The sequence below is a fragment of the Genypterus blacodes genome, unplaced genomic scaffold (assembly GCF_046128005.1).
Source record: "Genypterus blacodes isolate CSIRO-AG114 ecotype Tasmania unplaced genomic scaffold, CSIRO-AGI_Gbla_v1 ptg000061l_1, whole genome shotgun sequence".
Taxonomy (NCBI): domain Eukaryota; kingdom Metazoa; phylum Chordata; class Actinopteri; order Ophidiiformes; family Ophidiidae; genus Genypterus; species Genypterus blacodes.
In genome coordinates this window covers 4273446-4288662 of record NW_027466873.1, presented here as the reverse complement: position 1 = coordinate 4288662, position 15217 = coordinate 4273446, and the positions used below count along the sequence as shown (strand labels likewise).

Here is a 15217-nt window from a genome sequence, read left to right as displayed (position 1 = left end):
ATGTCTTAATGTTCCAACCAGTTCCTGAGGTACTTGAAACACAATAGTCCCTTTCAAGGAGGCAAGAAAAGCAATCCTGCATGAAGTGGGAGTTACATGTAGCGTGGTGTGTGTGTACATGTACGTGTACGTGTGTGTGTGTGTGTGTGTGTGTGTGTGTGTGAAGTGAGTGGCATATTACAGGAATGTGTCACCTTTGTTGCCTTGTTTTAATTAGGGGGTGCATCGGAGAAGAATATCATTAGGTGTGGATAAATACAAAAAGCAGGTAGAGGGACAAATCATCAGAACCAGTTTGTCTTCAGATCTGTGTGTGCGTGTGTGTGTGTGTGTGTGTGTGTGTGTGTGTGTGTGGGGATTGTTCATTTTTTTTGTCAGGCAATGTCGCCATCTACAGGTGAGGGGAAAATGTCCACTGCACTGCAAGAAACATCCGTCTCTCAAAAATATGAATTAAGTAAATGGAAACCTTCAGTACTTGAAATAAAAGGGTCATATACACTTAATTTACCTGAAAGTTTAAGTAGAATACTGCTTTATATCTATTTGTTTTTTGTCAAGAAGCAGAGGGATGTAACCTATTTTATAAAGCTCATTCACTGGGGTTTGGTTCATAAGTGTTGACTATTTCTGGAGATTAAAAAAGAACGTTTGCTGTATGTTAAATATGCTTTTCAAAGGGGATTTGATAATAATGGCAAGAATTGAAGATGGATTGGAATATGTGTGAACGTATGTTTATACAAAGAAAGATGCACTCAAATCACAAATCGTGGAATAACTAAAAAATCAACTTTCCCAAAACTCAATTATGTGTGGGAACACAGAAGCAGAGAGAAATGAGGTTTGCCTCATTATAATGATTGATTTAATGGATATCTCTTACAAATCTGAGCGAATCTAACCCAAAGAATCCTTATGAGGGGATAAATACATGCGTACAGTAAGAGACTGCAGGAAGCCGTGTGGTCTGTTAACTAGTTATTCCTAACTCAGTCTTGGGAAAAAGGCACTTATTAAAATTAATCACTTCATTGTTCACGCTTACTCCACAGTCCAGCTCTCTCTCTCTCTCTCTTTCTCTCTCTCTCTCTCTCTCTCCCCCCCGTCTCTCTTGCTCACTCACTCTCTGCTTTTCCAAATGTGCCCGGCCATGATTAAAACATGTCTGTTTCTCCATGACATTGCTTTGACATCATTTAATTGGAAGAAGAGATAAAAATAAATGAATTAAATAACTATACTACCAGGTAAGTGGCATAACGTCGCTCAAGGTGACAGCCTATTATTTCCTCCTTTTCTTTGCCTCAAAGAAGGCAAAGGCAGAAATATGCGATTGCAATGAGAAAGTAGTTCCTCAAGGGGTAAATGCGATTTTTTTGGGGGGGGGGGGGGCTGAAAAATTAACAGAGGGATTGCTCTTTTATATTCCAGCTTTAGTTGCTTTAAGTTTATGACTGAAATATAATAAGTTTGAGCTCCTATGCATCTTTACAGCAGTTCAATATTAGAATTTTATAATCACAGGTAACATTTTCTACATTGCAAATATGCGTTATGTCTGTGTCATGTCTTGTTGTCTTTGAAACAAAGGAATGATATGGGCATGAAACAATGGCGCATGAGATTCAACCCTGTATTGTGTGTCCGAGAGATGAAAGAGAGGTGGAGGGATATCAAGGAGCGCGGCAGTTACTCACCACATCTTGCCTGGTATCCTTCCCCGACGCGATGAGGATGTAGTTCCAGGCTAACGGCAGCAACAGCGCCAAGGGAATCATGTAGAGTTCGAAGTTCCAAACGACAATGATGAAAAGCTAGGGAGGGAGACGAATCAAAAGTGTTAGTGAAAAACGTGAAAACCCCCGTAGAAAATGAGAAAGACACAGCGTCGACGAGGAATGTATACATCCGCGACCCCGCAGTGACCCTGGCGAGGTACCTCATGAGAACGTACGCCGGCAATATGCCTGATTGGAAATGACACACATTCAAAACGCATTCATATGCAGAATCATAACCAGCCATGGAACAAAACAGGGAAATGCAACAAAGGTGTCGAGGTCCTGGTGTCGGTGAGGCTGAAGTTCAACATCCTGACCCTTCAGGCTCCGTCTGAGGAGAAGGAGGAGGACGACGACCACGAGGAGGAGGTGGAAGAGTACGAGCCGTCAGAGCCTCTTCCCTCCGTGCCAATCATCCCAGATGCTGGGGTCATGTACCGTTTCAAGCAGCAGCAGTCAAAGCTGACCCTTCCATACTCAAAGCCCAAACCCCAGCGTCTGACCCCACACACCCCACACCCTGACTCCCTAACCCTGTCACTCCAAGCCCCAATACCCTCTCTACTCGCCCAAAAGGCTCCTCTGCCCCATCTCTAACCTCCTCTTCTCCCATCTGCCAAAACCCTAACCCCCATACCTCCCCTCTCATCGCCAAACAAGAAAAGTAGCATTTAAAAATTAACCTTTGCTAAAACCCTGCATTCTGCTTTTGGCAGGGCTCTTTAGCCTTTGACAACAGATTGTTCTGGTGATTGGGAGACGATATCTGTGGGAAAATCAAATTGCTAATGATGGCAGCTTGTTATTTTATGGTGACACTGTGTCAAATCTGAAAAGTATTGTGTAGACGTTGGAGAAAGTTAAGCGGTAAGAGAGCAGATACTTTGTGGAAAGGAAATCTGTCTCGAGGAGGATTTCTCTTTGCTAATAGATTTTGCGTTGTGTCACGATAGATAAGACCTCAACCGCAAATCTAACAAAAGCTGAAAATGCAACACATGAAAACAAAACGGCCTATTATATCCAAGAATATTTATTCATCAGATTCACAGAAGTGAAATTCGTTATTTCAAACATAAGCAAATAACATTTGAAATTAATCATTCTCTGTAAAAAAAAAGTCCAATCTGTTTGGATGGGAAACTTTCAAGAGTGCTGAAATTGAGTCTATAACTGTTTAAAACAGATGAAACGGCCTGTCTAACAATTACAATCTGCACTGTTTGGCTGAACAACATCAACAAGGGAGAGATGATGCTCAATAATAAACAATAAAAGTGATTTAACTCTTCTGCATTTGCACGCCTGCGAGAGAGAAAGAAACAGAAGGAGAGAGAGAAACAGAGAGAGAGACCGAGGAGAAAATTGAGCTCTTCATTGTGTTTACAGTATGAGGTTAATGTGAATATGAGGTTCAACAGCCCCTCAAGAGTGTGTATGCACGTCTGTTGGTACAGTAATGAAGCTAGTCTGTACACACACACACACACACACTGTGCCATTGGTATTTTTTTTTCCCAGCTCCCACACACGGACACATGCAGATGAGAATCAATGCAAACTTAAAAAATATATATAAAAAGGTTTTGATCCTCAACTTTTCGCCTTTTCACAGTTTGAAAAGGCTCCGATCCAAACTAGGAGATAAAAACCAAAACCTTTCCGCAAAATGTAACCGGCAGCCCCAACACACCAAGCAAACAAATACATAAATTAAACATAAAAAAAAAACATCCAGTATATTTGTTTTATAATGACCAAATAAACCCGTTATCTTCAACAACCAAACCTCCCCAAAGTCGACTCCATTTTCACACACACACACCCACGACGTCTCTCTGATGAAGCTGAATTGGATAGAAAATATTCAATAATTCATATTTGTATGCTAATAAGCAACACAACCTTTTCCCCTTATTCATCACACAAACTTGTTGGTACAATGTAAGCTCGCCGTCGACTCGCGCAGTGATTTGCAGGCGCACAAGAAGACGTGTGCACCTAATTTGCTGTACTAAATTTTAAAACTTATCCGTCTGCCTACAAACTATTACACTTTACAAATCCGTGTGATCTGTAACAAACAAAGAAATAAGAGAGGAAGTGAGCAACGGAGATGCGGCTTCAATCTAACAAACAGGAGAAATTCAGGTGGACGCTATAAATAACTGCACACACACACACAAAGCCCATGCTATAAATCTACTGTATAGAAGGCGTATATTGCTCTTTTATACACTTAGTTTCTGGTGGACTAATCGCATCTTAATCACATAAAGGTCACAGTATTGCTCCTCACTGTCTTGATGTTTATATGAAACCTTAAAACCCCGCCGTCCCTTTTTTTTGTTGGGATCTCACTTTCTTCCCCCCGTTGCCTGCGGCTGTTTAACCTGTCGTCCCCCTTCATTCCTCCTCCATTTGGTTATTCTAGCTGAGGGCGAAGTTTTGACAGGCAGCTGGAGGAACCGGACACCCGGGCCCAGCAGTGGCCGGCCCTGCCCCGTCTCTGTGCCCCCCGGCTGGGTAATAGGGGGCCCTACAGTGCGTGGACCTTTCCACCAGGACCCGGGCAATCACAGCCACCCCCCGTTGCTACCTACCCCAGATAGAAGGCTCTCCGACTGGGGGAAGAGGGAGCGGGGAAGGGAAGCCTGCTGTGGATGTCAGTGACCAGAGAGCGAGAGAGAAAAGAATCATACTAAGATGGATGAAAAGGTGCTGGATCCAAGCGGGAGAGTGCTAAATCAAGCTCCAGATGTATGGAAATTGTTTGCGGAGTACTCTGTGTGGTCCGTGATGCGTGTGTGTGTTGGTTTGTGACGGATCATAGTGAACATGCGGACACACACAAAGAGCCACCATGCTCCATCACTGCTCTGTTTAACATCAGTGATTTCATTTCTGGTAATGTAAAAATATTATAATGACATACACAGAGTTAGTGTGTGTGTGAATATATGTGAATGTATGTGGGTTTGCATTATTCAAAGAAAGCAAACCCTCTAATATAGTCCTGAGAGTGTTAAAATAGTAATAGTAAATCGTGTTGCAGGGATGCAAATAAATTAATCTCTACTTGTCTCAGAAACACAAAGAGAGATTAACTCAGTTGTTTTCTCCCATTACATCGTGATGTAGTGATTTTGTTGTCGCATATTTCAATTTGAAAATGAATGTGTTTCTGTGACAAAATCAACATAAATTATAGTAAATACAACAAATTTAAAAAATAATAATCACTAAACTCTGTAAAGAAAAATATAATTTCTGAAACAAGTTATTCACCAGCATAAAACAAAGCAAAATAAAATGTCCCAGTCTCTAATCTGCTAAAGCATTTTAAATATAGATAAAAGTTACATTTGAACTGGGCAAACTTCACATCCCAGCACAAATTGAAACCGAAATGAGAATATAATTATCCCAAACATGAACAAAGGAAAACCATGATGGTATCATTTGTAGTAATTTAGGTAAAATAACAACAAACAAAGTCAGCAAACTAAATTATTTGGAGACGTTTCTGTAGCTGGATGTCATTGTAATTTTAATATTTGATGTCGTCTTCAATATCAATTAATTCCTCAAATGCAAAAATATATTAAAGTGTTACCAAAATAGAAAAGTTGAATGATTTATTAAAGTGTTTATTGTGGCGTGTTGACAGTTTTATTTCTTATTATCCATTAAAACACAAACGTGTGCTCAAAGCTCCGGGCTGCAGCACTGTGGGGCTGTAATATTCAGGACTTTGGCTTAGATTAACTACACACAAGACTAACTTTACCCGTGTTCTGTCTCAGTGGAATGAAACTAAAGTTTAGATTTCAGAGTCTCCCTTTATCTCCGTTACATCAATTTCCATGCTGGCACTAAGTGTTGCCAGATAGCAACTAAAAGTCCTGCTAAGTTCCAGGGAAGCAGAGAGGAGAGGGAGAGCCTGTGCCCTGTTTGTGACCAGACCTGACGCAGCATTCAGTGGTGCTAGACTGCCCCCTGCTGTCATCTTGCAGAACTAGATCTCCTGCACAAGTAATGGTCATACAATGAAGAGCAGCCACTCATTTTGTAATAAGAAATAAGAAATAAACTACATATCTACAGGATTGCCTCCACAACGCTGAAACTGCACACATCAAGGAAAGAATATTGAAGAAAAGACACCACCAAGTTTTGCCCGTGAGTTTCTATCTTTCTGGTGATTAAACTCTGACTTGGTATTCTGTTAGTCAGGTCACCATAACCATCATTCATTTAGCAAATCAGGAGAGTAGTAAAATGTGAGAGTGTATCTTTTAAAGCTGCTCCTTGCTGTGGGCAAAGACAAACTCCCGACTTTAAAACTTTCTAAAGTTACGCTGCTTCGTTGCGGAGGAGTCAAAGGAGCAATTTGAAGAGACCTGGAGTGGCGTGCATCACTGGCTGCTATGGAGACTATACTGCACTGTGTGTGCGGGTGTGTGTGTGTGTGTGTACCAAGCTGCCAGTCTGGACCTGTGCAAACACACGTACAGACACACACCACACACGCACTCCAATACCTTCTGTACCTGTCTTTGCTTTTTTCCCTCTTTTTTTTTTATTTCAGCAGGGTGAATTTTTATCTAAATGCAAAGCAGGTGATAGGTGCTCCAGTTTCCTCTAGAAGTAGCTCCCTTGTCTGGGCTCTCTTCCTGATAAGAGTCCTACTTTGCCTGACATAAAAGAGCCCGGTATCATTTCCCCTGCCTCCCCAACAACCCCCAGCTTGCTGCCCTCGCCCTTCCCTCAGCTTCACAAAGCTGCCTCTATTTGCTCCCAATTCAGGGCCCAATTGCAGATAAAGTTACAGCAAATTTGTTTGGAGGAAGAGCTGCTGAGGCCTGCGGTCCCTGGGGCAATAACAGCCTTGTCTTGCAGGGGCCGTGGGGAGAGCTGGCAGCGGCAGGAGAACAGAACCCAACACCGCTCAGCCCTACAATGGCCTCAGCTCTCTAGCAGGGAAGGGGGGGGAGCGAGAGATAAAGAGGAACAGGGATGGATGGACAGATAGGAGGGAGAGACGCTCAGCTTGCAGGTGTGGAGAGAGGAAGCAGACGTTTAACCCCGAGACAGACAGGGAGATGGAGACACTAAGACCCACCTACACACACACACACACACACACACATATACACACACACTCACACACCACCCATCATGCAGGACAGGAGGTAACTCCAGTCCCGTCCATTGTGCCAACGCCTCAGGCAAAGCTGCCATGGTGGCTGATTCACTGTCTGGGGATGGGTGGGTGACAGCAATGTGTGTGTGAAAGAGAGAGAGAGAAAGATAAAGGCTCCATGTAAGACTATGTGATGTTGTTCTCACTCTCACAAAACACACACAAGATACACACTAATCACAGCTGGCACTAATGGGTGATGTGTACATGCGGCTGGCATTGCAGATTTGGGCAGAAGGAAATTCAGGCACCATGAAGACAATTTTGTGTGTTTGTGCTGACACAATGTGACTGCACTCTGACGTACAAGTGCCGAAAAGACTCCAACACGCGTTTCTCAGCTGTTGAGAAGAACTCAAATTGATAAGTTGCGAAGCTGAATTTCCCACAGCGCCACCTCTGCAGCGTGCGTGCGTGCGGCACATCGGGAAAGCTAAGTGCAACATCTGTCTGGAGAGAGAGCCAGACTGAAACACGCCAGCCAGACAGAGCTGCACACCTTCACCAACAACACCACCTTGGCCAGATGGCCCCCCATAAAAACCCACTTAGAGAGATGAGTGAAGTGATTAAGAGGCCTCTCAAAAAGTAAGGGAGAAATGAGAGAGGGATGAGGAAATGGAAAAAGGTGGAAGGACGGGAGCACCGGTGCTGAGGAGAGGGCTGAAAGACGCAAGACGCTTTTAGTTAAGTGCACATGCTCATCATCGATAAAAAGAGAGAGGGGGCGGGGGGCAGGGGGGGGATGCCCGATGACATCCAAATTTCTGTAAAGTACATAACAGGAGATCGTACATACGTGCCTCATCGTCAGCTCAGTAGATTGGATTTAAACAAGTACAATGAGAAAATGAATAGTTGACTCAAAATGGAGGCTGTGTTTCCAGACGAGCCTAAAGTGCTGTAGAATGTTTGCATGTGTGTGTTTTTGTCGCTGAAATTGAGGCTGCGTACACGCCAAGGCTGTATCCTCCCTCGCCATTCACCATGTAGATTGCCAATTCTGAACTGACCTTGTTTTCTTTCAATTCCTTGACATTTTTTTGTCTGACATTTTCATTTATTTCTAAAAGATAAAGACACGAGGACTCAAAGACAAAATGAAACGCAAGTACGCACACGCACACACACACACACACACACAGCACCGCGGCATGTTCCCCCACACACACGCAGGGAAAATGTTAACTGATCGATACTGTGTCTCTTCTGACCCATGTCTTGTGATGACACTGTGACCTACTGAGCAAACACACCCGCGCGCACATACACACACACACACACACACACACGCCCAGCCTGTGCAGAAATGAAAGTATTGTCAGACAGCCCCAAATGCTGCTAATGTCTAATGTCTGCTGTGGAGACACTTAGTGCTCGGGTGGCTGAGGACGGGCGTGTCCACCTGTCCTGTAGCTACTTAAGTCAGGACACCGAAGCAGACAAGATTAAATGTCTTCTCTGTCATATTTAGGGTCTGGACCTCCATATAGAGCCCCTCGCTGCACGGGAGGAGAGCGTCTTTCACCGATAGCTCTGCTGTCCAATTACACTTCACCTTTTTAATACTAGAAACAGATGACAGGAGACAGAGACAGGAATCAGAGTGGGGGTGAGAGAGATAAAAAAAAAAGAGGGAAAGTATCTGCAGAACCAGCTTGTCACACTTCAGTCGATCCTAGCTGCATTTTGTAAGTATTTGGATGTTTGAGGGCCTCATTTGAAGTAAGAGTGTTTAAGCTGACAGCAAGTGTGTCAAATCTGACACTTGGCATGTACGTTCCAACGTGCGCAGAGTTTTCGCTTAAAGAAAGAAAGAGGACTTAATCGAGTGTGCGAGGAACAGTGTGTGCTTGTGTGCGTGTGTGGGAACGTACCTAACTGCGCTCGAGACGTCGACATTGTCTTGCGTTAAGCGTGTTCAATTAGCGGTGAAGGATGCATACTTTGTTAGCAGAGCTGGTCTTAAACACACGCCTCTCCTGCTGTGGGTGTATAGATGTTAACTATCATGAAGACAATTTTAAGTAGGACAACATTTAGGGAATATAAATTTAATTAAGCTGAGGAAGAGACTATTTTAAATCATTTTGCAGAAATCAAAGGTCATACCCAACTACTTTTAAGTATATTTCTGAGATGGTCTAAAGCACAGGTGGTGCTCAAACTGCGGTTTGGGTAGCACCTGTAGAACACTGACGACTCTAAAATGACAGAAAATTGGCAAATTATTTGGAATTATAACCATTTCTGTAAACAAATACTTTCCTTGTGTTTACATTATGTCTAGGGTTTTGCATATTCACAAGCACGTGTACAATACACACCACAAATGCACAGATGCTCCTCTGTGGAGAGTCCCATTCAAAGCAGCTGTTGATGTAGCAGCCTGTGTTGATCAGGAACATGATGCAGCGCCTCATTCGGTTGAAGTTCTGCAACAGAAGCTGGAAAGCAGATAAAGACACACACACGCACACAATTGAAACATATCAGACCAGGGTGTGTTAGAAATATTGTAAGGCTTGTATCACTGTGGCTATACTGTAACATTCAAATGAAATATGACGCTGGACTGTGAATATGCATACAACTCATGAGACTTGGTGTATTGAAATTACATTAAAATAAATCAGAGGTTTATTATTATTATTATTATTATTATTATACATTGATGCCACATGAATACTATGTGAAGATTTTCTTAAGTGGCAAAAAAATCTGTCTAGAAACATAAACGTTATTTCCAGGACAGCAGCAGTTTACCCGGCTTGGATTACAACACATACAAGGACTTCCCGTGAACAAAAAAGCTTATTTTTATGTTTGGTAAATGTAACAATTTGTCCGAGATATAGAATACGTCAAAAATTAGCACTTTAGTAAAAATCACTGTCAGTGAGACTTCATATGATACCTTCACCCCCCCTGTTATGTCTCTTTTTGTTGTCACTTTGAAAAGTTAACTGGAGCATTAAGTTACAGCTGGAGATTTGCAGCTTTGACCGCACTTCACAGTCAGGATTACAGCATTCCAGCGCCGAGGACACTACGAGGACATAACCGTGTGCCCCCCGCCGCCCCCTTCCCTTCCCCTCAGATAGCTATGTATAGATATGGATCAGAACGCAGGACAAACGGCTGTTTTGAGTAAGACAAGCTGACTCACAATGTTTCTCTTTTAAGTCCCCTCTTCCCTGTGATAAAGTTAAGTACAATAATAACAATTTCCAGCACACAGACCCTGGATTCTCCTCCCCGAGGGCTCTCCAGGCATTTGGCCAGAGATGAGAGGGAGCTGGCTAACTGCTGTCCTCCCCCTGGGTTGCCAACCATTCAGGGAATAGCAGAACAGCAGCACAGAATGCCAACCACCCAATCAGGTCACCAACAGGAGAAAGTGCTCCCAAAGGACAAACTGTCTGCGCAGATCGCATCTCAAAAAATTCTAGGCCATTATTTTACTCTTTGTAAAATCTTGGGGAGTGTGTCGGCGTATGTTCGAGTTGTCTCAAGTGTGTGTGTTTGTGTGTTTCCGGGTGGATATGGATGTGATAAGGGGCGTCTCGGGCTGCTTTGAATCCCTGCCTTCTCTGTGTGTAATTATGTGAGTTGTGTTTGCGTTGCCAAGTTAACGGTGGCACTATGGTCCTGCAGGAGGCACACAGAGCCCGAGGACAACAACAGTGTGAAGGATTCATTTCCACGTTACTCAGCGCATGCACTCCATGCACATGTTGTACTCTTTTTGGCTCATTATTGCCATAACTGCTGTGTGTAATTACTCCATTGTGCCCTGAGTTATTTCTTAAAGGTTAGAGTAATCGATGTAGTCAAATGTCATAATTACAGTCAAATTATTATGTTTGCCAGGCAGATTATGCTTTGTTCTTTCCTGTGTGCGTGTCTGTGAGTGTAGGCAGCAAGCAACAGCAGGGTGGCTGCTACCACACAAAAGAGCCCTCATGAGGCAATCCCTCCAAAGCAGCCGGTGACATCATCATTGCGAGACGCTGACATGGGTCATATTTGCGAGTCAGAGGTGAAATGGAAATGGAAGAGAGGATTCGGCGCTTGGGAGGAAAGCGTACAGTCGGGGGGAGAGAGAGAGAGGGAGAGGAAGAATGAGAGAAGAGTGAAAGGAAAAGGACAGGGGCGCGCGTGTGTGTGTGTGCCGCTACGCTGTGCTTGGCATGGCATTGACTGCGGAGCCCAAACGGTCACTCATATGACATGTTTGATGTGGGCCAGCCCCTACTATTCAGCCCTTTGTGGTGCCGCCACACTGAGCGGCGTGACAATGAAGTGCAAAGCAGCAGTGGCAAAGAGGGCCAACTATAAGGATGGCCAATCTACTTATGCACCCCAGAGCTGACAGCTTGACATTTCTATTCACCGCTCAGAGTGGAAGCAAGGGGGGGAGGGAGAGAGAGATGAGAGAAGAGGCGAGAAAGGAGGGGAGAAAGAGAAATGTTGTTTTTTCCTTCAATCACGCCGTTCTATCTTGCCTACACAGTTGTTGTTCTTTACATGATGCTGCTCCAAAACCTTGTTGCCGTTTTGTTCAGACAGTTGAGCAGAAGGGGTGGTTAGTGGGTGGGGGGGTAGGTGGGTGTGTGTGTGTGGGGGGGCGGTGGTGGACACAGATAAAAAAAATGATGTAGAGCGGGAAGGAAATAAGCCACCTATGTACCTGTTTGGATACTTTGGGCTCCTCCTCTATGTACTTTTGCTCTATGGGAATCAACGTTCTGAGACCAGCCTTCACCTGAGGAGGGAGCACACACACACAAAGTGTCAATACACAACAACTGGTGAGAGCTTACAGTAAAATCACAAGCGAAGGCGTTTGCTTAGCGTTCATGCTTTTAGGTATGTGTATGAGGTGGCGGGCGCATGCACAGTGTGCCCGCCGTGTCACACGGGCGGGAGAAGGCGATGGAGAAAGCGGTAAGATGGCCGCTATAGGACACACACAGCGGCGGTGAAGGGGGGGTGGCGAACAAAGGCGGCAGAGAGGGAGTTCTTCGATAATTAAAGCCAAAACGAGGACGAGGGACAAGGGACGAGGGATGAGATGGAAGCAAGGAGGGGCGGGGGACACAAACAGAATAAAGACAACAGCAGTGGAGAGAGAGAGAGGGGCGAACGCTGCAGAGAACAAGAGAGGGATGGAGTGAGAGAGGATAATGGGAGGGGGGGGGGGCAAAACGAGAAAGAAAAAAATCGGGGAGGAGAATCAAGAAAGCAAAAGAAAGACTTACAGCATTAAAAATCACGTCTATTTCGAGAAAGATGACCCCTTTTGTTGGCCCTGTCAGCTCCTTGCTTTTCAAGGCGTAGGCTTTGCGTTCTCCATTTTGGATCTGTGGGAGAGGGACATGACAGGCGTCTGTCTGGCAATACCCGGCTGAATCGGCTCCCCGGGCCACCTTTGAACCCCAGCTGCTGCCGCTGACAGGGAACCCAAAACAACTGTGGCAACTCTGACAAGTACCTGTTCATTACCCAGTGCAGCTCGGCTCTGTCAAACAGAAATTAACTATCTAGGGGAATCACACGGTACAGCTGAGCGCCGTTGCATTACGCACACACACTTCTTTCACACGCTATCTATGTTGTGGGGTTTTTTTTCTCCACACACATTTAAGAGCCGATCTCTTCTCTTTTTTCTCTAAGTCGTGTCATTCGGTCTCTCGATCGGTGTCATTTTCATATCATCTCTCATTCCCTCACTTTCTTTCTTCTCACCTATCAGTCTCTTCCTCCTTCATTGCCTCCCCTCCCTCTCATCTCTCTCTGTGAAATAATAACAGTCTCATCTGTGGAGTTGCAAAAATAACCTCTGCTTTTTATATCTTCCGCCGTGTGTTTTCATTCCTTCCGTTCCTCTGTGTTCTCTCTATTATCCCCAGGAGAGAAGAAGAAGAAAGTAAAAAAAAAAAGAAAAACGGAGATGTGCCTTTGACTCACATTTAGTAAAGGAATAGCCACTTTCCCCAGGAAGTCTGCGCTCCTGTCTCGGTCCTCGTCGTAAACAGTGACCTCGAGCACGGAGTGAATGTCCTTCACGTTGCTGGACCACACACAAAGACAAAGACAAAGACAAAGCCAAAGACACACAAAATGAAATATAGGCTGCAGACTAGAGCGATGTGGAAGCAGACACACAGAACACGTCTGCACATCTCAAACTCTATCTACACGTAACGTTTTAAAAACTATATTCACATTATATCATGTTTTAATATTGCAGGAACTGCATTCAAAGAACACCTGAATTAATCTGTCCCATTTGTGGGAGTTCAATGTACTTTGTTCTCCAGGAATAAAAGTTAGAAAATATGCACTGCTGGATCAGAATTTTTTATTTTATTTTAAAATGTAGCTTTGTGAAATATTACTCACTTGACTAATATCTCATTGGAGTTTTAGAGCAGGGATTTGGAATTTTATATTTAATTTACATTTAACATTGTGAAATATGATGCTACTTTACATGAATTTACCATCATTCTAATCATCAATTAAAATAGTGTTACACTGATAATACTATTTTATACTGGAAAAACATTCAAGGCTGTAAATCATAAAGAATATCTTCACATTAATTTTGACAGAGCACAGATTTTGACTTTAACAGGCTTTGTTGCACAGATTCATGCCAGTTAAACTACAATTTTAATTTGTATTTGTTGTTGTAAATAGTGTGCGTGTGTGTGTGTGTGTAGACGCAGGTCACTCACAAAGTGAAGACTTTGTTCCACTCTGGATTGAGGTTTTTGTAGACCGTGTGCGTCTGCAGCCGATCGTTACTCAGCTCCACCACACAGAATGGGTCACTCTTACCTATCATGACAACATAATAAAAGAACAAAAACAGAAAAATACGCTTTGTTAAATGAAGGATTTAACAGGATTCCAGCAGCTTTTTGTCTGTCTCCAGTCCCTGTTATTATACAAACAGTATATAGGATCCTATGACAGCTCCAATACCCTCCACTTATCAGGACACCACGGTTTAATTTCAGCCCTAGTATATACAGTATATTCTACAATATTATATCAGTGTAACAGCTGCAAGCCTTTTCTATCAACATCCTGGGAACATGGACAACTAGTAGATAAGCTGCAGGACAACTGTGCCCTGGGCAGTCACAAGGAGGGGGTGGGGGGGCGAGGGGCAGAGAGGGAGTCCTTTGAGAATGGATGAGAATACAGAGGGCGGCGTGGCTCTGAAGGCCAGAGGAGTTCAGCCGAGAAGATAAAGAGCGCCGAGCAGGGGTGTGAGAAATGACGCCGCGCCGTGATTAGCCATTCAAAGTAAGTGGAGAGACGCAAGGACGAGCGGGGAGAAAATATGAACGTACGAGCAAAAAACTGAAGAAATAAGAAGACTTGTCATTTCTTCATTTTTCTTTAGGAGGTCAACACCAAAATGTAACTGTATGCTTGTAAAAAATTGGTACCAGCTCTTTTCTATACACCTGCCATTCCCATTTTATTTATATTTATATTTGATTTACAGCTATTCGGAAGAGCAAATTCAAGTATATGTATAAAACCATTTAACTGACCTGGTGTGCTGATATTGAGTTGCATGTTGAATGTTAGATGCTGAAAGATCTGTGTTTGTTACACAGCATAAACACGATATATGTTTCTCTATAAATCATATGGTGAAATACAAATCATATTCATTCATGCTAATTCATTCACAACAAAACTTTTGATTCGGGAATGTATTGTTGCTTATGTAACTGGGAAAGATGAGAGAAGAACACGTAGATGATCACAGAGTTATTTACTCCTCCTGAGAATAGTTGCATGCTGTGCTATAATGTAATATACTGTATATCCTATATATTTTCACTTCTCACTGTTTTCATACACACAAAGGAGTGAGACCACCTCCCTCCACTACCCTCAGAATAAACTAAACAGGACAAAACTCTTAATAGTTTTTTTTCTTATTGCTCAAAGCTGCTGGGAGTGATAGAGCTGTTTGTTCAAGCTTATCACTTAAAAGCAGGGGTCACAGTCTAAAAATATATTCATATTCTAGGGAATTTTAAATAAAAATACAACTGAAATGTTGCACAATAACACCGGGTACATTTGGACGTGACTTTAATACCCCCTGCTGCATTGCTGTCTGTGTGTGTGTGTGTGTGTGTGTGTGTGTGTGTACGTGTGTGTCTCTGTGTGTGTGTAGGGGAAGCATGTG

At 43.4% G+C, this 15217-nt stretch overlaps 1 protein-coding gene across 3 annotated transcripts in view; it reads right to left on the bottom strand.

The window, feature by feature from the left end:
• mctp1a (multiple C2 domains, transmembrane 1a) overlaps positions 1-15217 on the bottom strand; it is a 109285-nt gene that overhangs the window by 31399 nt on the left and 62669 nt on the right. The window contains exons 11-16 of one of the 3 annotated variants that reach the window (XM_076154185.1): positions 13737-13839; positions 12964-13066; positions 12255-12356; positions 11684-11758; positions 9318-9437; positions 1701-1817 (exon numbers count right to left, since the gene is read on the bottom strand). In XM_076154185.1, coding sequence (XP_076010300.1) covers positions 1701-1817; positions 9318-9437; positions 11684-11758; positions 12255-12356; positions 12964-13066; positions 13737-13839 — 620 coding nt within the window. Of the gene's footprint in view, positions 1-1696; positions 1818-9317; positions 9438-11683; positions 11759-12254; positions 12357-12963; positions 13067-13736; positions 13840-15217 lie in introns of all 3 variants that reach the window. The other 2 variants (XM_076154186.1, XM_076154187.1) reach the window with 2 other exon arrangements.